The sequence below is a fragment of the Oryctolagus cuniculus genome, chromosome 1, assembly GCF_051225735.1.
Source record: "Oryctolagus cuniculus isolate XC-2025 breed Fujian yellow rabbit chromosome 1, ASM5122573v1, whole genome shotgun sequence".
In the NCBI taxonomy this organism is placed as follows: Eukaryota; Metazoa; Chordata; class Mammalia; order Lagomorpha; family Leporidae; genus Oryctolagus; species Oryctolagus cuniculus.
In genome coordinates, this window is record NC_142867.1 from 197,832,773 (window position 1) to 197,860,704 (window position 27,932).

The 27,932-nt window shown below is 54.6% G+C and overlaps 3 protein-coding genes and 1 long non-coding RNA gene across 4 annotated transcripts; 1 reads left to right on the forward strand and 3 right to left on the reverse strand.

The window, feature by feature from the left end:
• DCTN3 (dynactin subunit 3) lies at positions 1-7,967 on the reverse strand. Its single transcript, XM_002708018.6, has 7 exons — positions 7,849-7,967; positions 4,772-4,856; positions 4,022-4,108; positions 2,143-2,226; positions 1,110-1,168; positions 478-537; positions 1-297 (listed from the first exon to the last, which is right to left on the reverse strand). Exons 1-7 carry the CDS (start codon positions 7,942-7,944, stop codon positions 208-210), a joined length of 561 nt encoding a protein of 186 aa, XP_002708064.3. The 5' UTR covers positions 7,945-7,967; the 3' UTR covers positions 1-207.
• LOC127490722 (uncharacterized) lies at positions 7,967-24,953 on the forward strand. Its single transcript, XR_016224242.1, has 2 exons — positions 7,967-8,101; positions 23,448-24,953. It is a non-coding gene; the product is annotated as an uncharacterized LOC127490722 (long non-coding RNA).
• ARID3C (AT-rich interaction domain 3C) lies at positions 9,160-16,579 on the reverse strand. The gene is made up of 8 exons (XM_089318208.1): positions 16,408-16,579; positions 15,182-15,565; positions 13,519-13,591; positions 11,555-11,738; positions 11,110-11,399; positions 10,390-10,572; positions 10,108-10,197; positions 9,160-9,659 (listed from the first exon to the last, which is right to left on the reverse strand). The coding sequence occupies exons 2-8, from the start codon at positions 15,491-15,493 to the stop codon at positions 9,559-9,561; spliced, it is 1,233 nt and encodes a 410-aa protein (XP_089174334.1). The 5' UTR covers positions 15,494-15,565; positions 16,408-16,579; the 3' UTR covers positions 9,160-9,558.
• Positions 24,565-27,932, reverse strand: SIGMAR1 (sigma receptor chaperone 1). Its single transcript, XM_002708016.6, has 4 exons — positions 27,664-27,932; positions 27,336-27,536; positions 27,106-27,198; positions 24,565-25,608 (listed from the first exon to the last, which is right to left on the reverse strand). Exons 1-4 carry the CDS (start codon positions 27,812-27,814, stop codon positions 25,382-25,384), a joined length of 672 nt encoding a protein of 223 aa, XP_002708062.1. The 5' UTR covers positions 27,815-27,932; the 3' UTR covers positions 24,565-25,381.

The following is a 27,932-nucleotide window of genomic DNA, read 5'->3' on the forward strand; positions in this document are numbered from 1 at the left end:
TCCTCCTCCGACCTTTATTGTTACACTGTACAGAAAACTGATGGTGGGAAGGTAAATCACAAATCTCAGGTAACCTGACCTCTAAGTGCAGACAAATGGCCCTAGAATCCAATAAATACAAAGTGGCCTCTGCCTCGTCACGAAGACAGGTTGGCACTGGAGCCTGGAGCCCGGGGGCCTTGGCCCACCCTGGGAGGGGAGCAGCCATCACTCCTCTGCGGGCTTCACTTGCTTGGCAGCCTCCAGCTGGCAAAGCAGCTCATCCCACTGCACGAACTGCTTGGAGAGAAGCATTGTCTGGTCACTGGTCAAGGTAAGAACAGGAGTCTGGGTGAGGGAGTAGGGAGACTGCATGTGCTACAGGGGCAGAGAGGAGGAGGAGGGAAAGGACAGGCTTGTTGTGATGAAAGAGATCCAGAGTAGAACAATGGCTTGGGGATGGCAGCCATTAGGGTCCTAACCAAGCAAAAAGGATACAGTCTTGTTGTATTCTTCCAGGAGAGCTTTGGACTCCTCGGTGATCTCCATACATTGGTCCTATGAAGGCAAATTGTGGCAGAAAAGGCAGTTGGGTAAAGCCCCCATGTCTCACTAAATGTCCTGTCTCTTTAGGGACCCTCATTCCCCCATAGAACCCAGAAAACGTGATGCTTAACCCAGACCCAAAGGAGCAGGCTGCTAGGGGGCACATTCAGACTCTAGGATGGACGACTGACACCAGTCACTCCCACTGATGCAAATGGGAGTGGGCCACACATTGGTGAAATTCCTTCCTTGTGCATGTCTCCTATTCCTCTGTGCCTAAGCCAGAGCCTGGGTACACAGCTCCTTCACCAAAGTCAAGGACATACTGTCCCCAGGAATTCTTGGGTACCTCCCAACTTCAACCTCCTGATGTCCCAACAGCTCAACTCAGGGAGGAAAGAAGCCTGGGTGTGGTCGCAGGCAAGTCCCTTCCCCTCCCCAGGGCATGTGGAAGAAAAAGCATAAAGCCTCAAGTTTCCTCCAGGCCGACATCAGACAAGCCTGAGGCTGCTCCCCCGGGGAGGAGTGGGGACCCCGTGTCTCGCCACTTCTGCCTTCCCCGCCCTGCCTCTGCTCTCCCATACCTGCTGCTGGATGTGGATCTGGGCCAAGCGCTGCAGGCGGGCGGCGTGCTCCGGAACGGCTGTAAAACACAACACACACTGCCCGATGATGCCTGTGCCCTCCCCCGGGACTGCTCAATAGTCTATTAGGTCTTCGGCAGGATTAGAGTATTGAGTGGAGAAGCTAAACAAACGCCAGCCTTCATCGACCGCTGCAGCTGGAGGTGGTGGTGGTGGTGGTGGGGCTCCCTGCCCACCCCAGTTTTATTCCAGGACACACAGGGAGGAGACGAAAGGAGAGGACAGAGTCTCAAGAGAAGCCAAAACCTAGGAGTCCCCATTATGGCTCCTACCTGACCCCAGTGCTATTCCCAGGGCCAGGGAGAGAGCTTTGCCTCTCATAGGATCTATTCCTTTCCCCTAGGCCCACGGGGTCAGGTCTGCCTGGCCTAAGGAGCAGGAAGCCTGCAGGTGGGCTGAGGATGGGCACCAGGCCCCTAAACTAGCCACCTGGAAACCAACATCCACCTTGCCCACCATGCTGGGCCGCAGCTTAAAGCTTGAGATACTCAGCAAGTATCTGATCGGGGCAGGGAGGGGGAGCTGGGGAAAATACCTCCAGAGACAGACAAGATGGATATCTGGATTCAATTAAAGTCCCTGTCTGCTTGTCAAGTCCAGGCCAGGGCCTGCTCTCAGCAGTGCAGCAGGAAGAATTCCACATATTAATGTGCCTGGCAGGGACTCTGACAAGACCTGGGCTCTGCAACACCCAGACAGAGAGATGCTGAGGGGCTGGGTCGGAGACAGAAGGAACCCCACAGCTCTGCTGGTTCCCTCAGGCCCAGATTTGCATAAGTTGAAACTGGGCTCTCCCCACTGGTGACTGTCATCCCAGCAAAGGTGGCAGGTACCCCCAGGGTAAGAAAAACACAAGGAGCAAATCCAGCCCGAGCTCTGGGAGCCTGAGGCCCAGGGCCATCTTGCCCACCCACCCGTGTCCCCACCCGTGTCCCCAGCCGTGGTGGGGCCGGGCCGCAGTCGCATGGCGTACCTTTGATGTGAGCACTGTCCAGCATGGGAACCAAGGCGTCCACCTGCTCTAGGAGTGCAACCTGGGCGAGGATAAACTGCTCCTCTGCAGCATAAACAGACGAGACAGGGACGGTGACGCGAGCCTTGCGGGCATTCCTACTCCCGTGCAAGGAGGCGAGCCCTGACAGGGGAAATGGCTGGGTCCTGGAACTTTGGACAGTGGCTCTGCCCCTGCCCCTCTCCCACATTCCCCACCCTGCCCCTACTTCTGTATACCAGTAGTCTGACACATCTTGAGCCTAAAGAGCTCTAATACCGTCTTTCTCTAAGTTTTAACTCCAAGGCCTCTTCTTCTAGCTGCTTATCAACAAGCTCAGTGAGCGCCTCCTAGACTACAAGGGACAAAATACCCAGACTTGGGTTCCCACACCCATAGGCCCCAGGAAGGTCTGAAAGAGATGTTACAGACTACAGCAGGCAGGTTCTGCTCAGAGGCACAGACGACTACCAGCTGTAGAACTGGGACAGTACCATGAGAGTCCAAAGAGGAGACCAGGGCTTGGGCTGGGCTGTCTATGTACAGGGGCCTTCAACACACTGAGATCCAGAGGGACAAAGACATTTGAGAGTGAGGGCTCTGTGTGCAAATGCTTGGAGGGAGGAATGCTTATCAACTAGCAGAGAAAAAAAGAATTCAACTGGCTGAGCTGGAGCGGGGAAGAGTATGGGAGGGTAGGCCCAGCACACTGGAAGGCTTTGAATGGCAAGTTAAAGAATTAGGGCTTTCACCTATCAAGGAAAGGGGGCACTGGGGTTCTAATGTGGGCAAAGTGGCAGGTTAGAAATGTGTTTTTGTGGGGGCTGGCGTTGTGATGTGGTGGGTAAAGCTGCTGCCTGTGACACCGGCATCCCACATGGGTGCTGGTTCATGTCCTGGCTGTTCTACTTCTGATCCAACTCCCTGGGAAAGCAGCGGAAGGTGGCCCAAGTGCTCAGGCCATCAGCCACTGTGTTCTCAAGCACATTAACTCGAATTGGCATTCTGATATGGGATGCCGTGTCACAAGTGGTGGCTTAACCCACTGCATCACTATGCTGGGCCCAAAGCCATGTCAATTAATCAGGAGCCCTGTGGAGCTCTGATAGCTCCTGTAAGCAGGAGCTGTCCCTCCTCACCCATTCTGCAGTGCCACACTGTACTGATCAGTCTCCTGGGAAGTGGAGCTTCCAGCTGGGTTATAAGCTCAGGTCCCTGAAGCAGCGATTCTGATTCCTCTAGCTCTGGTTGTGCCTATCAGGGCAAGGACTTTCCAATTCACCATTGTATTCCTCACTCCTAGGACAGAGCCTGAATCATGGTAGCTGATCTGTGACTATCTTTTAGATGAACGAACAAATACAGGTGCTCAGAAAATCCTAGCCTGTGGACTAGCTGACTAACGGATGAGCAGTTATTTCCAAGGCAATAATAGTTCCTACCTAGAACTCTGAAATCCTAGAGATTTCTCACATGAAAGAACTTCAAACTCAACCCAATATTCTCCCATATGACAAAGCTCTCTGCCTCCTCTTTCCTAGAAGCCCCTCTGTCCAGTGAGCAGATATAAAGAAGGTTCTAAAAGAATATCCTAAGGCTGGCCATTGATAAGAACACTGGAGTAGTTCCTACTGTGGCTGGCACCACGGCCTGCAGTTGGCCCAAATTATACTGTACCCAAAGCTACTGGAGAACCTACAGGGTCACCTCCAGCCGTAGCCCAGAGCCAGGCCAGAAGTCCAGGCATTAGTTTTCAGGGTTGGATCCACGAACAGACTGGCTGGCGAGGCCATCTCTGTGCTCAAGGTCTCCAACAGCCCACGTCCTCAGTTGCACGTGCACACACACAGTCCAGCATTACCTGCCAAGATGAACTGCAGCTTAGAGGCATCAGGGATAGCAATGCGGTCAATGTACTCAGGATCCAGGTACTTGATCAGGTCTTCAACTAGAAAAGTAGCAAGATGGAGAATGGACCGAACAGGGTTGGAGAGTGGAGCTCAATGTTATGAAGGATGTCTGGGGAGTGGTCAACCCTGGGACATCTTTGAATGAGCAGCTGACACCATCAGCTGTACCCCATCAGCGGACCTCCCCAAACCCTACCCTCACTTCCCTGTCTCTCTAAGCTTATCACTTGCTGGCCAGTCTCAGACTTTGGAGCTAAAAATATAATTGCTACCACCACCCTGGAGCCTTCGGCTTTACCAATGACCATCCTCAGCAAAGGTATACTCCTGCGTTGATGCTACCGAGAAAAGCCAGAGCTTTATCTAGTTACTGAGCACGTTATCAGCTCTCACGTAATCAAAAAGGTTTGGCTGAGCCAAGGCTGGAAATCTCAGTGTCCAACATCTTTCCGCCTCTAACCCTGCCTTGGGAAATCCCGTACCCTTCTTTCCCTCCTTTCCCAAGTGGAGCTTTCAGGCAGAGCCCTCATCCTGGAACTTAGGCTTGAGCTGAGTGACAAGGTGGAAAAGCATATCCCAACTCACTGCTTAGGAAGGGACTTGTCCTTACGTCTCTTCTATTGTCAGAGGGCTACTCCAGTGACCTCCCGGACTGAAGAGCCAGGGTCAGGTCCCAGGAAGCACCCCATGGAAGCACTTACTCTTTTTGTACAGGATCTTCACCCTCTCCCTCTTGCTGGCAATGTTTCCCAAGGCCACCTGCACCTTGACCAGGCCATCAGCCACCTGTAAGGGGAGTACAGATTAATTCCAAGGTAAACCACCTGGTTCAAGGCTTGTGAGAGTAAAGAACACTCATTCCTCCAGACCCGTGAATTTCTGAGTCCCAGTAATCTAGGTTGATCCCCTTCTCTTGATTTCTCTTGTATTAAGGGAGATGCAGCCCACATTCAGGGGATCTTTAATGTGAAGGGAGAGAGAATCATGTACTCCTTAGAGTTTCAAGTCTGATTAAGGAGATAACAAACTGTTTTACAGTTTATGGGGCACCAGCATATACAATATATACTCCCTGGTTCCTAAGTCCTGGATTTGGGCATGAGAAATGCAAGCATTTTTCCCCATGCTGTCATGACCTCATGGATGATTGTCCCAGCTGCCAGACTGGCTTGGCCCACCTCAAAGCCCCATCCCATCCACATCAATTCTAGTGTGGGAGATGGGAGAGTTTAAGATGATCCTTAGGATTTTTTTTTTTTAAGATTTATTTATTTACTTGAGAGCCAGAGTTACACAGAGAAGGAGAGGCAGGGAGAGAGAGAGGTCTTCCGTCTGCTGGTTCACTCCCCAATTGGCCACAACGGCCCGAGCTGTGCTGATATGAAGCCAGGAGCCAGGAGCTTTCTCCAGGTCTCCCATGCAGGTGCAGGGGCCCAAGGACCTGGGCATTTCTCCACCACTTTCCCAGGCCATAGCAAAAAGCTGGATCGGAAGTGGAGCAGCTAAGACTTGAACTGGAGCCCATATGGAATGCTGGCAGTGCAGGCGACAGCTTTACCCACTATGCCATAGAGCCAGCCCCAATCCTTAGGATCTTAATGATGGTGCAACACTTGTATTATAGAATGCAGAAGAGAATCAGGTTAGGGGAGAAGAAGAGTACCTTTAAAAGCATACAGGTTGAGTTTGAAATGCCTGTTGGATACCAAGTGGAAAAGTCCAGGAGACATCCGGCGCTGCAGCTCAATAGGCTAATCCTCTGCCTCGCGGCGCCAGCACCCAGGTTCTAGTCCCGGTCGGGGCGCCAGATTCTGTCCCGGTTGCCCCTCTTCCAGGCCAGCTCTCTGCTGTGGCCCGGGAGTGCAGTGGAGGATGGCCCAAGTGCTTGGGCCCTGCACCCCATGGGAGACCAGGAGAAGCACTTGGCTCCTGGCTTCGGATCAGCGTGGTGCGCCGGCCGCGGCGGCCATTGGAGGATGAACCAACAGCAAAGGAAGACCTTTCTGTCTGTCTGTCTCTCTCTCACTGTCCACTCTGCCTGTCAAAAAAAAAAGAAAAAAAAGAAAAAAAAAAAGTCCAGGAGACAACTGGATATCCAAATCTGCCTCAGCATAGAAATCTGGATCAAAGACATAGGTTTGAAACATAAAGGGGCCGGCGCTGTGCCGCAGCTGGTTAACGCCCTGGCCTGAAGCACCGGCATCCCATATGGGCGCCGGTTCTAGTCCCGGCTGCTCCTCTTCCGATCCAGCTCTCTGTTATAGCCTGGAAAAGCAGTAGAAGATGGCCCAAGTCCTTGGGCCCCTGCAGGAGACACGGAAGAAGCTCCTGGCTCCTGGCTTCAGATCGGCGCAGCTCCGGCTGTTGTGGCCAATTGGGTAATGAACCAGCAGATGGAAGCTCTCTCTCGCTCTCTCTGCCTCTCCTCTCTCTGTGTAACTCTGACTTTCAAATAAATAAACAAATCTTAAAAAAAAAAAAAAAGAAAGAAAAGAAACATAAAGACATGTAAATAGTGACTGAAACTAGGAAATAAAAAAACCTGAGGGTGGGCTTGGGCTTAGTGGCTGCGGTGTCACTGAAACACCTGCACGCCATATTGGGCACCAGGGCTTGAGGCCTGGCTCCGCTCCTCATTCCAGCTTCCTGCTAATGCACACTCTGGGAGGCAGCAGTGATGGCTCAAGTAGTTGCTTCCCTGCTACCCAAGTGGGAGACCTGGATTAAATTTCTAGATCCCACTTCAGCCTGGCCCAGTACCAGCTATTGCAGGCTTTTGGGGAGTCACCCAGCAAATGGGAGACCTCTCTCTCTCTCTCTCTCTCTCTCCAAAAGAAGCAAATAAGCCTATCGAGGATTTAAATGTAGAAGATGAGGAATTCCAATATTAAAGGGTCAAATATAGGGGGAGACTAGGGAAGTGAATGAGCTCACCCAGGTTTTAGGGTCCAGGACAAGGAATGCCAATATTCAAGAGTTGGATACACGGGGGGGCTAAATAAGACTGAGAAGCAGGCAGCCAGAGAGGCAGCTAGGAGTTAGAGTCATAGATATCAAAGGGGAAAGAATATTTTGAGAAATTGATTCTCAAACGGGAGAGCAACCATGCTAGGGACAAGTAATTGCACCAGAAGTGTTCCAACAGACATCACTGCCACTGATGCACTTGGCTCCATGATAGGCCTACCACTCCATCAGAAGACCTTCAGGAAAAGGTCTTCCCTCGGCGGAAAGGGATCAGAGGGCACCTGAGCCTCCTAGCCGTCAAATCCAGCCACTGTTGCGGCGCAGTGCCGGCCCACAGCTGAACGTCCTGTATCCAATCCCTGCTCCTCCCGCACCTGACCTTTCCTCCCTTCTGGCTGTCCTTAGCCACCCCTCTGGGGTCTCTTGGCCCTTTCTCTGAACAATTCGCTTAGCAATTAATTAGTCAGGGCTCCAGGACGGTATTTGGTGGACTTCAGCTCTTACTGAAACTCTCATTAGTCAGCTTCTCGAGTGTGGCAGATTCTCCCCAACGAGCCTGTGCCAGCAGGGGCGGAGCCTCGATCACAGACGGCACTGCGTTCATCTGGAGCAGATCTAATCCCCTGCAGACCCCCAGAAGAAGGACTCCGAGGGCCCAATCTGCTCCAGGAGGTCTGGTCCAGGACCTCTGTTATTTCAAAAGCTGGGCTGCGGACGACGGGACTGGAGCGGTTGCATCTATCCCGGGAGCGGGGCCAGCGGACTGCATTTGCTCTTCCCCAAAAAAGGACCGCCGGACCAGATCGCTCACCTTCCGCGAGCCGCGCACCCCGCCAGGCCCGTACACCCAGCGCTCCAGCTCCTCTACTCGGGCTTGCAGCCGCTGAACATCCGTCAGAGCCGCCATCTCCACCGCCGCCGCCGCGCCTCACCTGGGGCACAGCCAGGGGGCGGGACGTCCGTCCTACCAGGAAGACTGGCCAATCCGAGTGCAAGGGCGGCCCTCCGTGCCGGAAATGACGCCACTATTCGGCCTTTAGTGCGGAAGCGACCGGAAGGAGTGAGTGAGTGGTGTCAAACGCTGCCGGGTTACCTAGGCAACGGCTACCTGTCCCCATTCCACCCCGGTTTCCAGCTCCGTTCTCAAGAGGACTTTTGCCTTTCTCATAGTTCCAAGGTAGTAAAAAAAGTTTCCCCATCCCATCCTCTGTGGTTGCACGTGGAAGTACACCCGCTATTCCAGGATAGGCCCATTCTCATACATAGTTCAGTCAGAAGCTCCCTGAAATACTATAGACTTTTTTTTAAATTTATTTATTTGAAAGTCAGAGTTACACAGAGAGAAGGAGAGACAGAGACAGAGAAAGAGAGGTCTTCCATCCGCTGGTTCACTCCCCAGTTGGTCCCAACTGAGCTGCGCCATCTGAAGCCAGGAGCCTCCTGGGGTCTCCCATGCCGGTGCAGGGGTCCAAGGACTTGGGCCATCTTCTACTGCTTTCCCAGGCTATAGCAGAGAGCTGGATCAGAAGTGGAGCAGCCGGGTCGAACCAGCGCCCGTATGGGATGCCGGCACTGCAGGTGGCGACTTTACCTGTTACACCACAGTGCTGGCCCCACTATAAACTTTTTGAAAATATTATTTATTTATTTTATTTGAAAGAGCAAGAGAGAGCGAGATATTTTTCATCTTCTGGTTCACTCCCCAAATGCTCACAACAGCAGAGCTGGAGCCAGGAACTCCATCTGGGTCTCCCACATGGGTGGCAGGGACTGAAGCACTTGAGCTGTCATCTGCCCCCACCAGGTGCATTAGGTGGGAGCTGAACCGGAAGCAGAGGTGGGGCTCCATCTCAGGTGTTCTGATATGGATGCAGGCCTCCAGACTGGGGGGCTTAACCTACTGTGCCACCTGCCCATGTGAAGCCCTTTAAGATTTGTGCCCAAGGCCACCCAGCACTATAGTGAAAGAACTGGGATTTGAACTCAAGCAGTGTGAATCAAGAGATGGAGCTCATATGTTTTGTGCCTTTCCCTACACGAGTCCCTTGGTCTCATGCTGCCCATGTACCTCATTCCTCCCGACCTCCCAGACCCAAACAAAAAGAGGCACTAGAGAGGGAAGGACCACGGCTTTATTTTCCAGATATGATCCTGGGATGTTTCCTTCATAACATCCCAACACAATCGGTCACCTGGTTCCTGAAGAGTAGCAGGGCTGGGTCAAAGTGGGTGGAATCTTAGAGATGACATTGATACAGGGGGCACATAAGGAGGTGATGGGGGTACTGGGGCAAGAATTCTTTGGTAGATGCTGCCGGAAGTGGCCAGGGAGGAAGTGCCCTCCTTCTGTAATGAGGTAGATAGAACATCAAAAGAAAACTCTTTGGCGTGGAGGTGGGGTATGGTCACCTCCTAGAGCTGGGTCCTAGATCAGGCGTCTGGAAAGAACCAAAATGGGGGAGGGGGTGCCTCTTCCCCTTTCAGCACTGGGGCTGGGACTCCGAGTTGTGAGGAGGAGTTCTCAGGGCAAGGAGCTGGAGGGAGGCCCTGTAGAGGATGGGGGTGCAGGACTGGCTGGGCCCTGGGGAGCTGGCACAGACTGGCGGCGGGCAAAGAGGACACCTGGCAAAGGGATGAGGAAATGGTAGAGGGCAAACACAAGCAGGAGGAAGTGGGGCACAGAAACAGAAAAGGGGAGAAAAGTAAGTGCCCTGATTGCTAGAACCCCACACATATACCCCTGCCACAGACCAACGAGAACAAGCCCCTTGGCACAAGACTCCTGTGCTGACGTAGATACCTTCAGACAGCTAAACAAGAAACATTTACACTGATACACAGGTCCATGACAAGGCAGACATCCCATGGTACCCATGCCAGAGCGGTCATGCCTTGGAACCCATGCCATATAGATACCGCTTTAACCCATGCCATGTAGCAATCCCGTGAACCCCTCATTATCCATGCACGTTCAGAGATCCCTGGACTTCATGCTAGTAAGGAAAGTCTAAAATCCCCATGCCAATCTCAATACTCCATGCTAGTGTAGACAGCTCTGTAGTACCCATACCAGTGTAGACCACCCCGTTGATCTCTAGAGCCATGTTGATACTGCTGATGCCACTGCCTGCCAGACTGAGAGGCCCATCCAGCCGCTCTTCTGTCCAGGAAGGGACAGGAAAGTCAGACTTAGAAATCCTCCCTCCCTGTGGAGAGCCCCCACTCCGCTTCAGCCCCACAGCTAATCCCAGTTGTCAGAGAGGGACTTGTCTGCCCCGTCTCCAACAACCATCAGGTGCTGCCTCCCTTAGTGTACAGGTCCAAAGCCCCTCACCAACAAGCCCCTCCTCACCCCTCAGGGGAACCTTGCCACGCGGCAGGAAACTGGTGGGCGCTCCAGGCCGAGGTGGGTCTGCAGGCCCCATCAGCACAGCTCTCTTCTCTGGGGGCTCCTCTGGTGCCAACTTCTCCCGTGCAGGTCCCAAGGCCAGGCCAATGGGAAGTGCCAGATGAGGGGTTGGAATTCCGCTGTCCTCTGGAAGCACAGGTCATTCAGCTCCCCTGACCCAATCCACCTGTGTTTCTTCCCTCAGGCTCAGGACCAAGAGATGCCACCCAAGCTCACACACCTAGTTCAACCTCTCTTCCCATCCAGAGCCTTGGCCTGGTGGCTCTGAAGCTGGAGAACTCTACATCTAGGTTAGCCTCAGAATTTGGGGGAGTTTCTTGTTCCTGGTTGCTACGTGATACAGGTTGTGGGAGGCACAAAAGACATAGAAATAGAAGCCCTGGGCCGACAGGTGTGGAATGCAGCAGCGATTGTGAGGGGCCTTTTCCTGAGCTTAGCTCACACCACAGTTAACCCATTCCAGAGAGCTCTCAAGCATTTACTCCTCTCCAACCTCAGGACTCCCATGCCTTAGCGATGCCCAAGCCTTACAGCGCCATCAGACCTTACTGCTCCCATATCTAAAAGCCTCTCAAATCTGAGTCCCTCTTTGATGTTTCCTATATCTCAGTGCTTGGATAGAACTCAGAGACCCCCAAACCCCTGCCCCATTGCCCTTCGCACCTTTCTTAATGGGACTGGGGCTCAGTTGGGCGCACGCGTGCACTGGCAGGCTGGAGGTGGAACCCTGGAGAGGGGCGGGGCCAGATGGGGGCACCGGCACGGCAGGGCCAGCCCCCAGGACAGAGCCAGGAGTGCTCCGAGGGGGCGGCCCCGCAAAGCTGAAGAGCTGGGTGGTGGGATAGGCCTGGCGACGGCCCTCGCGCCGGTTGCTGTCTATGGCGGCCTGGAGCTCTCCGGGGGAGCTGAGCGCCCGCGTCTCGCATTCATATGGGTACAGATATTTCATGTACCTAGGAGGGGAGGGGAGGTGAGCCGGGGTGGGATGGGTGGGAGGCTGGGCCCAACCGATCAAGTTCTATGCCCTGACACAACCCTGGCCCTCCGCATCCCGCCCCCCTCCACTCCCGGCATGCCCCTTCCCTTCCACTTGCATCCCTGGCCTCACTGGGTGCGCAGAGTGAAGGCGGCTGAGGTGATGGTGGTGGGCAGACTGAGGCCACGGGTGACCTCCCGCCACACCTTTCGGTTGATGACTTCCACCAGTCCGCCCTTGGCCGTCACCAGGCGAAACAGTGCATAGAGGTCCAGCACCTGCTTGGCCATGATGGGCACGCGATTCACTGGTGTCCCTGGTGGGGAGTGGGCAGAGAGTCAGGCCACCAAGATGAGACCCTGTCTAGAGACATCTCCAGCGACCAAAGGAGTTGGATGCCTGCCTGAGCCCTGGGTACAGGGCAGGGCCTCCAGGGACCAAGGCAGTCAAAAGGGATGGTGGGGTGGCATTACAGGTAGAGCCCACCGAGCCTCCCAAGGGGCCTCTGTAGTATCAGGAAGGACTGGGAGCTGACCAGGGATCAGCAAACTTCTGTATAGGGCTCGATGGTAAATATTTTAGGGTTTACAGGCCAAATGATCTGTCACAACTCTTCAGTTCTGCAATTGTAGCCTAAAAGCAGCCATGGAGCATAAAGGGATGGGTGCCACAGTGTTCCAATAAAACTTTATTGGAACTCTCTGAAATTCTAATTTCACATGTCTGAAAATGTGTTTCATCTTTTAATTCCCCTCCTCAACTATTTAAAAATGTAGAGGTCGTTCTTATCTCCCAGGCGTCTGGATTTGGCCCCGCCTTAGTTTGCTGACCCCTGGGGTAGAGAGTAGGAAGGACTTCTGGAGAGTGCTGAACAGCTGGACTCCCCTAAGCAGCAGACCCTGGATGGCTGCTCGAGGCTGGGGATGGCGGCAGGAGAAGAATCAGCCCCTGCCTGGGCCCGCAGCGCGCCAGCCCGCGCCGCCCGCGCCGCCCCCGCCGGCCAGTCCTGACAAAGGGGCCTGTCTGCACTGAGCGATGGGACCCAGTTAATTCCTTACCGATCCCGTCCCCTTCCGCCGCCGCCTTTGGACCCGAACAATTAGCTGCGGCCTGATTAATGGGGGGAAATTATCGGCCCCGCGGGACCCCCTCCCCCCGCAGCGGGAGTGGAGGGAGGCAGGCACGGAAGGGAAGCAGAGCTGGGGGTGTGGGCAGTGCTGGGATCTACCCAGACTCCTCCACCCCTGTCAGTGGAAGGGGAGGCCTGGAGGGAAAGGCAGAGAGGGGACACTGGCACCAGGATGACTGTGCCTCCTGGGGAGCAAGAGGACAATGGGCCCCACTGAGGGTCCCGGGAAGGAGGAGACCAGGAAGAGATGCTGGGTCTGGGGTGGGGGGTGGAATACTTGGGCCAGCACTAAGGGGGCGGGGAGGGGGTCAGTGCAGCTAGTTAATTAGCAGCTTATCAGGCTGCGCTCTGAGTGAGTTAATTAGCTTTGTAGAGAGAGATAATGAGTCAGTGTTCAGTCCCATGAATCTGGGGAGAAGCTGAAGTGATGGACTGCCGCCCACCCCTCCTAGACCCTTCTTGCATTCTCTTCCAGCTCTGAAATTCCTGGAAAGGAATGCCTCCCCCCCTTTCCCCAGCCTACCCCTTGGGAAGTCCCTCCTTCAGTCTAATCCCCACCCTTCCTGCTGTAGAGCCCATAGGAAGTCCCCTACCTAAAGCAAGGGGAAACTGAGGAGAGACAAGGCTGGAGGAGGAGCCTACAATAAGAAAACCAAGACGTTCCCAGCCCTCCAGTCCCAGAAGCCTCCCACCCCAGACCAACTCCCAACCAGTTCCCCCTCCCAGCCTCCCAATTGATCCCACACACATTAACCTGCCAGTGGGCTGGCCACTAATTAATCCCAGGGCAGAAGAGAGGGGGCAGGGTCAGAGGTTAAAGACGCTATTGAGGGCCCAGAGGACAGGTGCTACCAAGCTCAGACCTGTGCCAGGAGGACCCAACCCGGGAACTAAACCTGGGGTACCACTTCCTGAGATCTGGAGTATGGGGGTGACGCCAGGGTCTTCCCCACATCGCCTCACTCACCTCTCTTCTGCATGAAGGTAAACAGGTCGTCCAGGAACTCCTTCCTCTTGGGGTCCGCATCGAGCTCATACAGCTGGGGAGGGACAGCAGTCATTCTCCAGCTCCCCCGAGAGCCCGGTTCAGGTTGCACCCTGAACAAGAGTCTCCGGCTGGAGGGTATGTGGGCTCTGAACATGGACTCTCTGGCATTAGGCTGTCTCCCCTGGGGTCACAGAGGGGTGCCTTTTTCTGATGTATATAAGAGACCCACACTGGCTAGGCGCTGGGCAGCTCAAAGCACCCATCTGGGGAACAGGCAAAGATAAGAAGAGGAAGAAGCTGGGGAGGCTCAGCCTGCTCTTGAGAACTCAGTTTTACCTCCCCCTCCCCCCAGAATGGGGGAAATATTCAGAGCCCCAGGGAGGAAGCCAGCTGGGGCTCTGCTCTGCACGGAGGAGATGGGCTATACCCCGGGCACTCATTCACCCTCACTCGTTCATGCAAGGGCGTCATGCTGTCCACATCCCTGTGTTCCAGGGCTTGGGGTGGGTGAGGGGCAGAGGTGTCTCTAGCCCATCCCTTGGGCACGGTAGATGTTCAGAACTTACGGCACTGGGCCCAACTTCTGGTCTAACCTCCTCTGGAGGCAGTTACCCTGCTGAGCATAGAGGCCGCCACAGAGGCACTGGTTCTGTGCTACACCAGACCTGCAGGTTGTCGTCCCCCCCACTTCTAGTCACCCGGAGCTTCACCTCCAGTGTCACCTCCCAAATAGCACCCAAAAGGAACAATCCTCAAGAAATGGAGTCGTTGACTAGGACAGTTCCTATAGGTGACACTCCATCTCCCAGTAAGAAGTGTCAGAGTCGAAAACACCACAAGCCACACCCCAGAACGACTGAGCCCTGTTCTAGATGGAGACCTGCAAAGCCACGCATGTTCTCTAGGTAATAAGCCCCAGACACACCAGGAGAAACGCTGTCAGAGCTGCATCTCCAGAGGCACAGAGCCCGGAGTAACACTGTCTTACATGAATGCCATGGGGTACCAGACAGACTGATGCTTCTGGAAAACACCCAAGATCAACACCCTGCAAGTAACACCACCTGGAGTCACAGCCCAATGTAACACCTCCATATGACAGCCTAGATTAGTGTCCTTAGTATAAGACGCAAAGGGTTCCGCAATTAAGGCCCTATGAATAAGGGACTGTCGCTCCCAGCTGCACAGGGACCCGTTAGTCATGGTGGGGCTGCAGCACCTTTCACAGGCTGGCCTCACCCATGGAATTTGGGCCAGGAGAAAGTTTGGATGGGAGGAGCGATGTGACAGGAGAGAGGAGTGTACCAGCCTGCCAAGGGAGTGGCGACCTCTAGAGGTCTCACTGGGATCCCCAGCTCCAGATCCCCCTCCCTCAAGGGCCCCCGCGCCCCTCTCTCCTTCCCTCCCGGCCCCACAAATGGCCTCTAGTCTGTCAGTCTCCATGCTTCTGGGCGTCAGCTGCCTCTCTCCCTCTCTCCATGCCACTATTTGCCCTCCAGTCTCCCCACTATCTGGCCGCGGGTCTCTGTTTCTCCATCTCTCTCCGTCCGGCAGAGGGTGGTAAGGGTGGGTGGACTGCCAGTCGCTTAGCTCTGCTTATTTCCTGAGGGCAGGGGGACGAGCTCACATTGAGGGGTCCTACCTGCTTGAACTGTTCCTCATAGGTCCACTCATGGGGATGGGGTCCAGGAGGCTGGCTGCAAGGTGAGCTGGGGTCCTGGGTCCCTGGATGGGTCTCCTCAGCTGTCTCCTCCTCTGCCCCAGCTTCCTCTCCCTCTTCATCGTCTTCGGCCTCCTCTTCCTCAGCCCCAACCTCCCCCAAGGCCCCATCAGGAGCCTGCAGGGTCCGGGGGCCAGGCAGGGGAGGCCGTGGTGGCAGTGGCAGGCGTGGAGGGGCCAGTGGCCCCACCCCCTGGGCCAGGCGAGCTGCCTGCTGCCTCTGCAGGGCCTCCATGACAGCTTCCAGGCGCAGTCCCCCTGTCTGAGGGGGTCCTGGTACCAGACGGGGCCCCAAGGAGAGGGCCTCCTGTAGGGGAGGGAATTGGGGGTGCTGGCCGCTGCTGCATCCACAACCCCCAACACAAGCGGAGGGGGTCACGGAAGCAGGGAAGTGCAGAGGGTCATCAGAAAAGAGACAGAAAGATAGCTTTTCCAGAGATGGGCAGAGACAGAGAGGTAGAAAGAAGAGGAAAGAGGAGGCCAGATCCCAGTCAGTCAGAATCCGCCCTTGATGGAGGACAGAGAGAGACTGAGCAGATCAGAGAGGGTGACAGGAACCAAGAGACAGAGAGAGATGACTGAGGGGTGGGGGGTGGGGGAGAGAGAGAGAGAGATGTACGCTAGGACAAGGACAGATCGGAGATAGAGATGGAGATGAGGCAAAGCGACAAGGAGAGACAGGTGGAGAGAGACAGAGACTGAGAGGAACCAAGATGGAGAGAGACAGCAGTATCAGGTAGATGCAAGGGTGGAGACACGGAGAAGGGGAAAATGAGGCTGATAAAGATCCTGGGTAGAGAGATGGGTGGGGGGGAGCAACAGATCAAAACCTAAGTGATGGGCAGTTCGGAGAGAGACAGAGACAGAGGCCAAGAGAGACAGACACGGGTTGAGAGAGAGGGACAGTCGCAGCAGGAGCAGAGACAGAGAGCTCAGAAGGAGGGCTAGACAGTAGAGGGAAACGGACAGACAAGGGCAGGGAAAATCAGACGGAGGGACAGGGCAGAGAAGCCGAGGCCAAGAATCAGGGAGGCGCGAGAATAGCGGGCGACAGAGACAGCCTGGGACGGGGACGGCACCGGACGGGCAGGAGCGGCGGGGTCGCGCCGCCCGGCTCTCTCGCTCCCGGTACCCTGCAGCAGCACTCACCTGCCTGGCGCGGCCCGCTGCCCCCGGCGTCTCCACGGCGCTCCTCTTCGCCCGCCTCCCGGGCAGCCGCTGCCTTGGCTCGATTCCCTGAGCGGGGTCCCCGCCGTGCGCTCCAGCCGCCTTGCGCTCCTCTGGCCGCCGTGCGCTCACTCGCCGCTCTGCTGGCTGCGGCCGCGGGGGCGGGACCCGAGACGGCAGGACGGGCGGGGCACGGCGGGAGAGGCCCCTGCGGGCTCCGCGGCTCTCAGGCCCCCAACAGGTGTTTCCCACCTTCTGTTCTGCCCGATCCGGGGGCGGGGCGCTGGAGAGCTAAAGGGAACCGCGCGAACGAAGAGTGAGAAGTCCTTGCCGCCGGACTCCGGACCAGGGCACCGCACAGCATCCCAAGCCGTGCCCCTTACACTCACATTCAGTATTGGGTATTCTCACACAAGCAGCGGCGGTCACACACCAGCACACCTGTCACGAGAGACATCCCCAGTGTCACAGACTCAGCAGGCTGTGCCCACGAGGGGAATCCATGCAGGGCGTGGGCTAAGTGTGAAGAACTGAAGCTTCCCCTGCCCGGCCCACAGGCTGCGCATGGCCATGGGCTCACATCCACGAACTCACACCTCAGAGGTCTCCGAGTTGACTGCTCACCCACCGCAGGCCGGGCACGGTGTGCAGATGCACAGGCACACAGGGTTTCGACCTCTGGCTATCTCATTAGGGACATTTTCAAACATATACACAGGGAGTATGGCTAGTTCAGGCATAGGAGACCTCTGATACTCATCTCCACTTGTTTCAACAATGGTTTGCATTTTGCCCAGCTTCACACACCTTCCCCACTTCCCCGATGCCCAAGTCTGTGTTTCCAAATCCCCTCAGCCATTTGCTATTACCCCCCCCCAACCATCCTCCAGATGTTCCGTATTTGGGGGATCTTGAATGACAAGCTACAGCTTCTACTCTGAGCCGCCTGGGTGTTGCTCCTCTCAGGTCCCTTCTTCCTTCCCCAGTTTCTTTCTGTACCCAAGAGGGCCTTCTACCAAAGCCACAAGACCTACCCTAAGGTGATGCTGAGGGGGTGAGGGAATAGCAGGTGTCTGTAGGGAGTCATACCTGGCATGGGTACTTAAAATGGTGCTGGGGATGCCCACATATTATATCAGAGAGTGCCAGTGTTCAAGTCCTGGCTCCATTGCTTGAATTTATTTCAAAGCCAGAGTTGGGGCGGGGGGAGCGAGAGCAAGAGAGAATGAGTGAAAGAGAGATAAATCTTTAATTCATTGGTTCACTCCCCAGATAGCCATGATGGCTGGGGCTGGGCCAGGCCAAAGCCAACAGTCTGGAACTCCATCTGGGTTTCCCATGTGGATGCAGGGGCCCAAGCCCTTGGGACTATCTTCTACTGCTTTCCCAGGCACATTAGCAGGGAGCTAGATTGGAAGTGGAGTACCCAGGCCTTGAACTGGTGCTCATGTGGCACACCAGTGTCACAGACAGGGCTTAATTCACTGTGCCACGATGCCAGCTCCTCTGCCTTTCAAGTAGATAGAAAAAAAAAAAAACATAAAAAAGAATCACTAAGGACACACACCTACCGCGCCCCCCAAAACACCAAATGTTTATTTTCTCATAATGCTGCACATCCAAAACTCAAGAGTGGCATAGCTGGGTGGTTCTGATTCATTGTCTCTTGTGAGTTGCAGTAAAAGAGTCAGCAGGACCACAGTGGTCTGTGAGCTCCTCACATGGCTACTGGCAAGAAGCTGCTGCTCCCCGCACAGGTCTCCCCACTGGGCGTCTCCACAGGACTGCCTGTGAGCTTCCCAACAGGGCAGGCGATCTAGAAAGAGGGACTTATGAGGCAATGCTTAAAAAAAAAAAGATTTATTTATTTATTTGGGAGGTAGAGTTACAGACAGAGAGAGGGATAGACACAGAGAGAGGTCTTCCATCTGCTGGTTCACTCCCCAAATGGCCACATTGGCCAGAGCTGGGCCTATCTGAACCCAGGAGCCGGGAGCTTCTTTCAGGTCTCCCACGCAGGTGCTAGGGCCCAAGCACTTGGGCCATCCTTTGCTGCTTTCCCTAGCACATTAGCAGGGAGCTGGTTTGGAAGTGGAGAAGCTGGGACTCAAGTCAGTGCCCAATGGGATGCTGGCACTGCAGGTGGCGGCTTAACCCATTACACCACAGCACCAGCCCCTAAGGCAATTTTAAGATTTAATTAGGGGCCTGCGCTGTGGCATAGTGGATAAAGCTGCCACCTGCAGTGCTGGCATCCCATATGGGCACCTGTTTGAGTCCTTGCTGCTCCACTTCCGATCCAGCTCTCAGATATGGCCTGAGAAAGCAGTAGAAGATGGCCCAAGTCCTTGGGCCCGCACACCCACATGGGAGACCCAGAAGAAGCTCCTGGCTCCTGGCTGTGGATCAGCACAGCTCTGGCCATTGCAGCCAATTGGGGAGTGAATCAGTGGATAGGAGACCTCTCTGTCTCTGTCTGTCTGTCTGTCTGTCTATCTATCTATCTATCTATCTCTGCCTTTCCTTTTGTGTAACTCCGACTTTCAAATAAATAATGAATAAAAATATTTAATTTATTTGAGAGGTAGACTTACAGAGATACAGAGAGACAGAGACAGAGATAAAGGTCTTCCATCTGCTGGTTCACTCCCTAAATGGCTACAGCAGCTGGGGCTGGGCCAGGCCAAAGTCAAAAGCCAATAACTTCTTCTGGGTCTCCCACATAGGTGCAGGCATCCAAGCACTTGGAACATCCTCTGTTGCTTTTCCAGGTGCATTAGCAGGGAATAGAATGGGAAGTAGAGCAGGTAGGACTTGAACCAGCATCCATATGGGATGCTGGTGACAGCTTAACCTGCCATGCCACAATGCCAGCCCCGAGGCAATGCTTTTTTTTTTTTTTTTTTAGTATTACTTTTATTAGGTCTATGAAATTATACCCTGGTCCTTTTTTTTCTTTTTAAAGCTTTATTTATTTATTTGAAAGGCAGAGTTACAGAGGCAGAGAGAGAGAGAGAGAGAGAGAGAGAGGTCTTCCATCTGCTGGTTCACTCCACAAATGGCTGCAAGAGCTAGAACTGGGCAAATGTGAAGCCAAGGCACCAGGAGCCAGGAGCTTCCACTGGGTCTCCCACACAGGTGCAGAGGCCCAAGGATTTAGGCCATCTTTTGCTGCTTTCCCAGGCTGTTGCAGAGAGTTGGATGGGAAGTGGAGCAGCTGGGACTAGAACTGGCACCCATATGAGATGGTGGCACTGCAGGTGGTGGCTTTAGCCACTACACCACAGTGCTGGCTCCAAGGCAATACTTTTTATGGTCTGGTCCTAGAAGTCACCAACTGTCACTTCTGCCACATACTGTTTGTTAAAGTATGTAACTAGGCCTGGCTCACACTCAAGGGGAAGAAAATTAAGGTTCACTTCTTAAAGGGAGGAGTATTGAAAAAAAGTTTTGGCTGGCGCCGTGGCTCAATAGGCTAATCCTCCGCCTGCGGCACCAGCACACTGGGTTCTAGTCCTGGTCGGGGCACCGGATCCTGTCCCGGTTGCCCCTCTTCCAGGCCAGCTCTCTGCTATGGCCCGGGAGTGCAGTGGAGGATGGCCCAAGTCCTTGGGCCCTGTACCTGAATGGGAGACCAGGAGAAACACCTGGCTCCTGGCTTTGGATCAGCATGATGCCCCAGCCATAGTGCGCCGGCCTTGGCGGCCACTGGGGAGGGTGAACCAACAGACAAGGAAGACCTTTCTCTCTGTCTCTCTCTCTCACTGTCCACTTTGCCTGTCAAAGAAAAAAAGTTTTTTAAAATATTTATTTAAGGGGCTGTGGTGTGGAGGGTTGGGCCTCCACTTGCAGTGCTGGCATCCCATGTGGGCACTGGTTTGAGTCCCAGCAGCTCCACTTCCGATTCACCTCCCTGCTATTACACCTGGGAGGGCAGTGGAGGATGGCCCAATTCCTCAGGCCCCTGCAGCCATGTGGGAGACCTGGAAGCGGCTCCAGGCTCCTGGCTTCTGCCTCCTGGCTTCAGACTAGCCCAGCCCTGGCCATTGTGGCTGTTTGGGGAAGGAGCCAGTGGTTGGAAGACCCCCCCCCCTCTCTTAGAGTTACAGAGAGAGAAGAAGACACAGAGAGATCTCCCCTCTGCTGGTTCACTCCCCAGCTGGCCACAATGGCCAGTGCTGGGTCAGGCCAGGAGCTTCATCCTGGCCCCCCATGTGGGCATCAGGGGCCCAAACAGTTAGATCATCTTCTGCTTTTTCCAGTCTATTAGCAGGGAGCTGGATTGGAAGTGTAGCTGCCGGGACTTGAATTGGCACCTATATAGGATGCTGGCATTGCAGGTGGTGGCTTTACCCACTGTGCCACAATGCCCACCCCAGGAGTATCAAAAATTGTGTGGAGGTATTTTAAAACCAACACAGCAGGGATGCTATTACTTGTGTTAAGGGAAGGACTCACTCAGCGGGAATTGAAGGGAGCGGAGAGGAAGAGAGCTGTGTAGATACCTAGAGAAGAGCATTACAGTCAAGAGAATAGCAGGTGCAAATATCCTGGGATAGAAGTTTGGTTGATGGGGAAGAAAAGCAAGGAGGTCCCTGGGTTGGAGTAGGGTGATGAGCAGTCAGATGTTTGGAGCAGCCTTGGAGTGTGTCCTTAGAAGGAGTTTAAGGACAGAATGAGATGGAAAATGGAAATGTCTCAGCAGAGAGTGAAAGGCCCAGGCTGCTGCATGCAAATCCCTCCCTACAGGATGCAAATGTGAGCTCAGTTGCAGCAGTGCGGGCAACAGATGGTGGCAGTAGAGGTGGCATGAAGAGATTTAATTCTGGATGTTCTGAAGATCAAAGTGACAGAATTTGTTGCCGGAAGGGATATGGGATGTGCAAGAATGAGAGGTGTACAAGAGGATGCAAGGTCTCTGGCCTGGGCGGCTGGGTGAGTGGAGGTGCCCTTAATGAAACAATGAAGACTGTTGGGAGTGGGGTGGAAGGGAGAGAGAGAGGGAGAGAGAGGGAGGGAGGTAGGGAGGGAGGGAGGAGGGGTACCTTCCATCTGCTATCTCATTCCCTAAATGACTGCTATAGCCAAGTCTGGGCCAGGTCGAAGCAAGGGGTCAGGGACTTCATCCTGGTCTCTCACATGGGTGGCAGGGACTGAAACACCTGGACCATCTTCCATTGCCTTTCAAGGACATTATCAGGGAGCTACATCAGATGCAGAGTAATGGGGACTTGAACATGCATTTGGGTATGGGATGCTGATGTCACAAGAAGCTGCTTAATCCGCTGAGCCACAAAGCTGACCCAGAGTGCCAGTTTGAGTCTCACCTTCTCTGCTTCTGATCCATCCAGCTCCCTGCTAATGTTACTGGGAGGCAAGAGAAGATGATCCAAGTGCTTGGGCCCCTGCCAGCCATGTGGAGAACTGGATGGGATTCCTGGCTCCTGACTCCTGGCTTCAGCCTGGCCCAGCCCTGGCTGTTGAAGGCATTTGGAGAGTGAACCAGCAGTTGGAAGATTTCTCTCTGTCCATCCCACTCTCCCGGTCACTCTGCCTCAAAGAATATCAATATTAAGAAAAGATAGGTAGGGCCAGTGTTGTGCAACAGTGGGCTAAACCTCTGTCTGCAACACTTGCGTCTCATATGAGTGCTGGTTCAAGTCTCAACTGCTCCACTTCTGATCCAGCTCCCTGCTAATGTGTCTGGGAAAACACTGGAGGATGGCCCACGTACTTGGGTCCATGCCACCCACATGGGAGATCCAGATGGAATTCTAAAGGTTGCTGGCTTTGGCCTAGCCCAGCTCCTGTCATTTGGGGAGTGAACCCTGAAAGTGAGATCACTCTCTTTCTCTCTCTGCCTATTCCCCTCATTCTGTAACTCTGCCTTTCAAAATAAATGGATAGGCTGGTGCCAAGGCTCACTAGGCTAATCCTCCGCCTGCAGCGCTGGCACTCCGGGTTCTAGTCCCAGTTGGGGCGCCGGATTCTGTCCCGGTTGCTCCTCTTCCGGTCCAGCTCTCTGCTGTGGCCTGGGAGTGCAGTAGAGGATGGCCTAAGTGCTTGGGCCCTGCACCCGCATGGGGGACCAGGAGGAGGCACCTGGCTCCTGGCTTTGGATCGGCGCAGTGCGCCAGCTGTGGTGGCCATGTGGGGGGGGGGGTGAACCAATGGAAAAGGAAGACCTTTCTCTCTGTCTCTCTCTCACTGTCTAACTCTGCCTGTCAAAAAAATAAAATAAAAGGGCAAAATAAATGGATAAATTATATAAGTGGTATTTAAAGAAATAACTGAGATCACCTAAGAAAGGGTGTAAACAGAGGTTTGAGAACTAAGTTCTGGGAATTCAGAGGAAGGAAGAGTAGTGCCTCAGAAGCCCGAGGTGTTTTAAGGGTGGTTACAGGATGGGCATTTGGCCTGGTGGTTAAGCTGCCTGCATCCCACATCGCACTGCCTGGGTTTGATCCCCAGCTCTGCCCCTGCTCATGCAGACCCTGGGAGGCAGCAGGGGATGAGTTCCTGACTCTAGGCTTCCGATCAGCCTGACCCCCGCTGTGGTAGCTGGGGAGTGAATCAGCAGATGGGAACTCTCTGTCTCTGTCTTGCAAAACAAAAAATTAAGAAGTGATTTCCTGTTTCAAATCAAAGTTGAGAACTATCAAATGCACGCTGGACTTAGCAACAGGTGGAATCCGGGAACTAGTCCCCTGTGGAAGAGCGGCAGTGGTGGTGGTGGGGGAATCCCTGACAGATCAGCACTCTGAGAGCAGAGGCAGAGTCAGGTTCAGGATGGGGGAGCACTTCCCAGGAGGCGGGGCTTAAAACCTGGGAGCACAGAGAGGCCCATATCCCTAGCCAGGGCCTGTCATGGCCAACACTGTGGTGGTGGTGGTGGGACTGAGATGACCAATTTTCTTGGGCTTCACATTCGTTCACTTACATGTACAGTATTTTTCATTCGTGTTTATTTGATAAGTTTTAAAAATACACAATTCTTATAATGGTGTTTCTTCCATTTGCAGTATTCTGGAAACTCTAAGAAGCAGAAGCAGAGCCAACATTGTGACATAGCAGGTAAGGCCACCGCCTGTGACAGCAGCATCCCATATGTCCCCCATATGAGACAGTTCCTGTCTCAGCTGCTTCACTTCTGATACAGCTCCCTGCTAATGGCCCAGGAAAGCAGTGGAGGATGGCCTAAGTATTTGGGCCATGCCACCCACATGGGAGACCCAGAAGAAGCTCCTGGCTCTTGGCTCCAGCCTGGCTCAGCCCAAGCAGCTGTGGGTGCTGGGGAATGAACCAGCAAATGGAAGATATGTCTCTCTGTGTGTGTGTGTGTGTGTATATATATATATGTGTGTATGTGTGTATATATATATATATATCTGTAACTCTGTCAAATAAATCTTTATAAAAACAAAATGAAGTGGAGGTGGCTTGTGCCTTTTTCAATCACCAAGGAGAGTTACGATGAGGATGAGGCAAGCCTGATACCTCAGGCCAAAAAGTTAAGATGGCAAGAGCAGGATCCTTGGGGACGAACGCGCCTCGGCCCATCCTGTCTTGCCCTAGTCCTGGCCCTACATGCCTCACACTCTGCCAGGTGGAGAGCCTGTTTTCCACCCCAGGAGTCCCCACAGAAGTGGAGGGTCCTGGAGAAGGCAGAATGTAGCATGGAGGGCTACTCTGGTGGTGGGCAACAACTCACTGCGGGAACCCAGAAAAAAGCAGAGCAGGCCCTCTTTCAGCTCTGCGGTGGGCATACACCGCCACCCTGTGGCCAGCCAGGGCCATCTCTGGCCGGCTTCTCAGGACCTTCGAGAATGCCACTGGCAGAGGCAAGGCTAAAACACACCCCACCTCACCCAGTCCTGATTTTCTCCAACTGTGGCATTCCACCTCTGTTGGAGGGGATGCTGGTCTCAGGCCTCAACCCCAGAAACGGATCTCTGGGAGGGAGCACGGGAATCCGTAGGCTGCACATTACATTACCTAAGGGTGATTCTTAGGCACGCTCAGGTACGTAGTCCCTACGATAGTCCAAAACCGCAGTCTCAGAGTGGTGCGGTAAGGGAGAGGCCATCTGGAGGGCCCCAGGAGTTAGCGGCTTTTCCTGCTGTTCAGACACACAGAGAATTGGAACTCTTTGACATCTTTATTAACAGAGACAGACAGATGAATAGGGAACACAGCAGGGGCAGTGTCTGGAAAGTGATGGCCATGTGTACGCATGTGCAGAAAAAGGCCTTCTGTTGGCCAGGGGTGGCCCCTAGGACCCAGGCCCACCTCTCCAGGTCCCCTCCTCAGGGGTGGGCCCACAAGAGAGGAGTGGGGGTCTTCTGGGATGGAGGGCATTCTCCACCTTCCTCTGTTTCCCCAGCTGACCTGTTTGTTGAGGGGTGGGGGCACTTGCATAGCAGGGAATCGAATGCGGATAAGGCATATGGTGAGAGGACAGGAAATGAGGGGAAGGGCATCATCGCTGCGGTGAAGGGGCCTCCAAAGGGCAGCTCCTCTTCCCCCCCACGGCCCCAAGCTGCTGCTGGGCTGAGGAGTCAGACTGAGGCAGGGTGCAATCCCCACCCCGTCCTTAACCCCAGAGCCCGGAATGGGGACGGCACGCTCTGGAAAGGCCTGAGTTCATGAGCCAAGCTTGTGACAGGTGCATCTGAACATGACTAGCCCACTTGGTATATGTGGGGCTCCCTCTCTGAATGGGTGTGAGTGCATGAGCCTGCAGTGTGCACAGGACTTGGTATCTCTGTATATGTCCCACTTGTTCCCACACGTCCGTGTTTGGATATGTAAGCACGTATGTCCCTATCCGTACAGCAGGGACTCAGCACCTGCGTGCTGTAAGCATGTCCCTATCTGCACGTGGGCTCCAGGAAGTGGATGTGTGCGGGCCTGCCCGCTCCTGTCCATCCACAGGTCTTCTTTCTGGCATGGCTGGTCAAGCGTCCTGGCCGAAGAGGTAGGTGGTAAGTTCGAGCCGGAGGCACCGGGCATAGGAGCGAAGAGTATAGAAGAGGGTGAAGAAGTCCTGAGTGCTGAAGACAGTATCAGCCAGTGCGAATGCCAGGGTGGATGGGATGACACCGCGGCCGTACTCCACCATCCACGTGTTTGGCCCCCACTCCACAGCCGTTGCTTCGCCAGGCCCGTGCACCACCGTCTCCCCTGGGGGACAAGGAATACCCATGTGAGGAGCCCAGTCCTTCCACTGCTGCAGTTTCCCTGGCCCATGGACCAGTGAGGAATCAGGAATGGAGAGAGAGCTTCAAGAAAGGGAAAAGCTCTACCTTGCTGGTCGGGTGTCCCATGAGAGGGGTCAGGAGCCCAGATGGCCATTCCTAAATGTTCTTCTGTGGCATCTCCAAGGGGAAGCCATACAGAGCCACCTCACCTGGCCACAGGACTTTCTATGCAAGTCGGTGAAGTCTGCAATCCCTGGGCTGGTGCTGTGGCAGAGCGGGTAACGCTGCTGCCTGCAGGCTGGCATCCCATGTGGGCACCAGTTCGAGTCCCGGCTGCTCCACTTCCAATCCAGCTCTCTGCTATGGCCTGGGAAGGCAGTAGAAGATGGCCCAAGTGCTTGGGCCCCTGCACAGGTGAGAGCAGGGTAGGAGACCTAGAAGAAGCTTCTAGCTCCTAGCTTCAGATCAGTCCAGCTCTGGCCTTTGTGGCCAACTGAGGAGTGAACCACTGGATGGAAGACCTCTCCCTCTCACTCTCTGCCTCTCTGTAACTATGCCTTTCAAATAAATAAATATTTTTTAAAAAAGTTAATTAATTTTTTTTAAAGAAGTCTGCAATCCCAAGCCTCATTCAATTCAAGTAGAAAGTTAGCTAAACTTGGGCTGGACTTGTTAGAGAGGGAGCGTGCGGTTACAGGACTTGTGAGGCTTTCCAAGCTGTTCAGTCACAATACTTGCCATGCTCATCCTCCACCTCAAACCTGCTTGGAAATCCAAAGCTCTACTTTTAATATAAGTTGTTTCACTATTTAAAAAAGAAATGGAGAGGAAGATGATTGTCTTGTCTTTTAGGTATGAGAGAGAGCTTTTCTAATTACCCAGCTGTCTCCCCAACATTTGTTGGGGTATTGGCTGGATAAAACAGTGTTCGGGGCCGGCGCTGTGGCATGGCGGGTAAAACTGCCGCCTGCAGTGCTGGCATCCCATATGGGCACTGGTTCGAGTACTGGCTGCTTCACTTCCAATCCAGCTCTCTGCTATGGCCTGGGAAAGCAGTGGAGGGCAGCCCAGGTGCTTGGGCCCCTGCACCCACGTGGGAGACCGGGAGGAGGCTCCTGGCTCCTGGCTTTGGATCAGCGCAGACCTGGCTGTTGTGGCCAGTTGGGGAGTGAACCAGCAGATGGAAGACTCTCTCTCTGCCTCTCCTTCTCTCTGTGTGTAACTCTTTCAAATAAAATAAATAAATCTTTTTTTAAAAAGTGTCCAGATAGACAAAAATAAATCAGACTTATTAACAGGAAGTTGTTATGTTTTGCTTCCTGTTAACAGAGGAAAGCAACAGGGTCTCTCAGCTCTGGCCAACCAACCACCTGTGGCTTTGTGGGGCAGTGGTCCTCAAAGCACCCCCTCTTCAACGCCATTGCTCGCTCTCCCAGCTGTGGGCGCTTTCAGTGTGAGGGCACTCACCTTCCCTACTCACCTGGGTAGAAGACTTCGCTTTTGGTGGTGCCCTCTCTCCATTGGTGGAAGGTGCCAGAGATGATGGTGTCGGAGATCTCAGCCCAGTAGCGCCCTAAGTGACAGACAGATGGACACCAACCATCAGGGCATCCGCACCATCACATACATGGCTCAGCCCAAGATCAGAAAGGAGGACACTGGCCCTTGCGCAGCCCCAGCCTCCCAGTCCGGCCCACCGCTAACACTGACCCGAGTGGCCGCGGGAGCCCAGGGCGGTGCCGAAGAGCAGCACGTACTCGGACAGCGAGGCGTGCAGAAGGCACATGGCGCCCATCCAGCCGCCCGCGTTCACGAACACCCACTGCAGCTCCTCGTCGGGCAGCACGTGTCCTGGGTGCAGCCGCCGCAGTTCGACAATCAGCCGAGAAAATGCCAGCTCGTGGTCCAGCCCTGGCGGAAACAGAGGAGCGGCGGCGGTATCAGGGCCAGCTCGGGTCCCAGGTTTGGGGACAGCGTCCTTGGAATCCCTGGCTCCGATCCTGGGCCGGCTGCCCGCTCCCGCCCTGTGCCCGCTTACCCGCGTACTGCCGCGCCAGCTGCGCGATCTCTTCACGCTGGAAGACGAAGTTCTGCGTACCCAGCCAGAGCCAGAGGATCTGGGTCAGCACCGCCACGACAACCAGAAGCAGCGCGGCCCACGCCCACCGCCGGCCCACGGCCCACTGCATCCCGGCGGCGGCCTGGCACAGCGCAGCGCGGCACGGAACCTGGGCCTCAGATTGGGACACTCACAGCCTCCGAGCCCGCCGCCGGCAGCTCACGGCTCGCTACCCCCGCCACCACCGT

Bases quoted from the DNA above. Each gene is read 5' to 3' on its own strand.
- DCTN3 (XM_002708018.6), bottom strand. From the start codon at position 7,944: ATGGCGGCTCTGACGGATGTTCAGCGGCTGCAAGCCCGAGTAGAGGAG. The intron at 4,109-4,771 runs GTAAGTGCTTCC...CTACTTTTCTAG, and splicing joins GAAGATCCTGTACAAAAAGA to TTGAAGACCTGATCAAGTAC. The intron at 2,227-4,021 runs GTAATGCTGGAC...TTTATGCTGCAG, and splicing joins GCTGCAGTTCATCTTGGCAG to AGGAGCAGTTTATCCTCGCC.
- ARID3C (XM_089318208.1), bottom strand. From the start codon at position 15,493: ATGGAGGCCCTGCAGAGGCAGCAGGCAGCTCGCCTGGCCCAGGGGGTG. The intron at 10,573-11,109 runs GTGCGAAGGGCA...CTGTGCTTCCAG, and splicing joins CCCCAGTCCCATTAAGAAAG to AGGACAGCGGAATTCCAACC. The intron at 9,660-10,107 runs GTATGGGTACTA...TCCCTTTGCCAG, and splicing joins CAACGGGGTGGTCTACACTG to GTGTCCTCTTTGCCCGCCGC.
- SIGMAR1 (XM_002708016.6), bottom strand. From the start codon at position 27,814: ATGCAGTGGGCCGTGGGCCGGCGGTGGGCGTGGGCCGCGCTGCTTCTG. The intron at 27,199-27,335 runs GTCAGTGTTAGC...TCTGTCACTTAG, and splicing joins GGGCTCCCGCGGCCACTCGG to GGCGCTACTGGGCTGAGATC. The intron at 25,609-27,105 runs GTGAGTAGGGAA...CTTGTCCCCCAG, and splicing joins AAGCGAAGTCTTCTACCCAG to GGGAGACGGTGGTGCACGGG.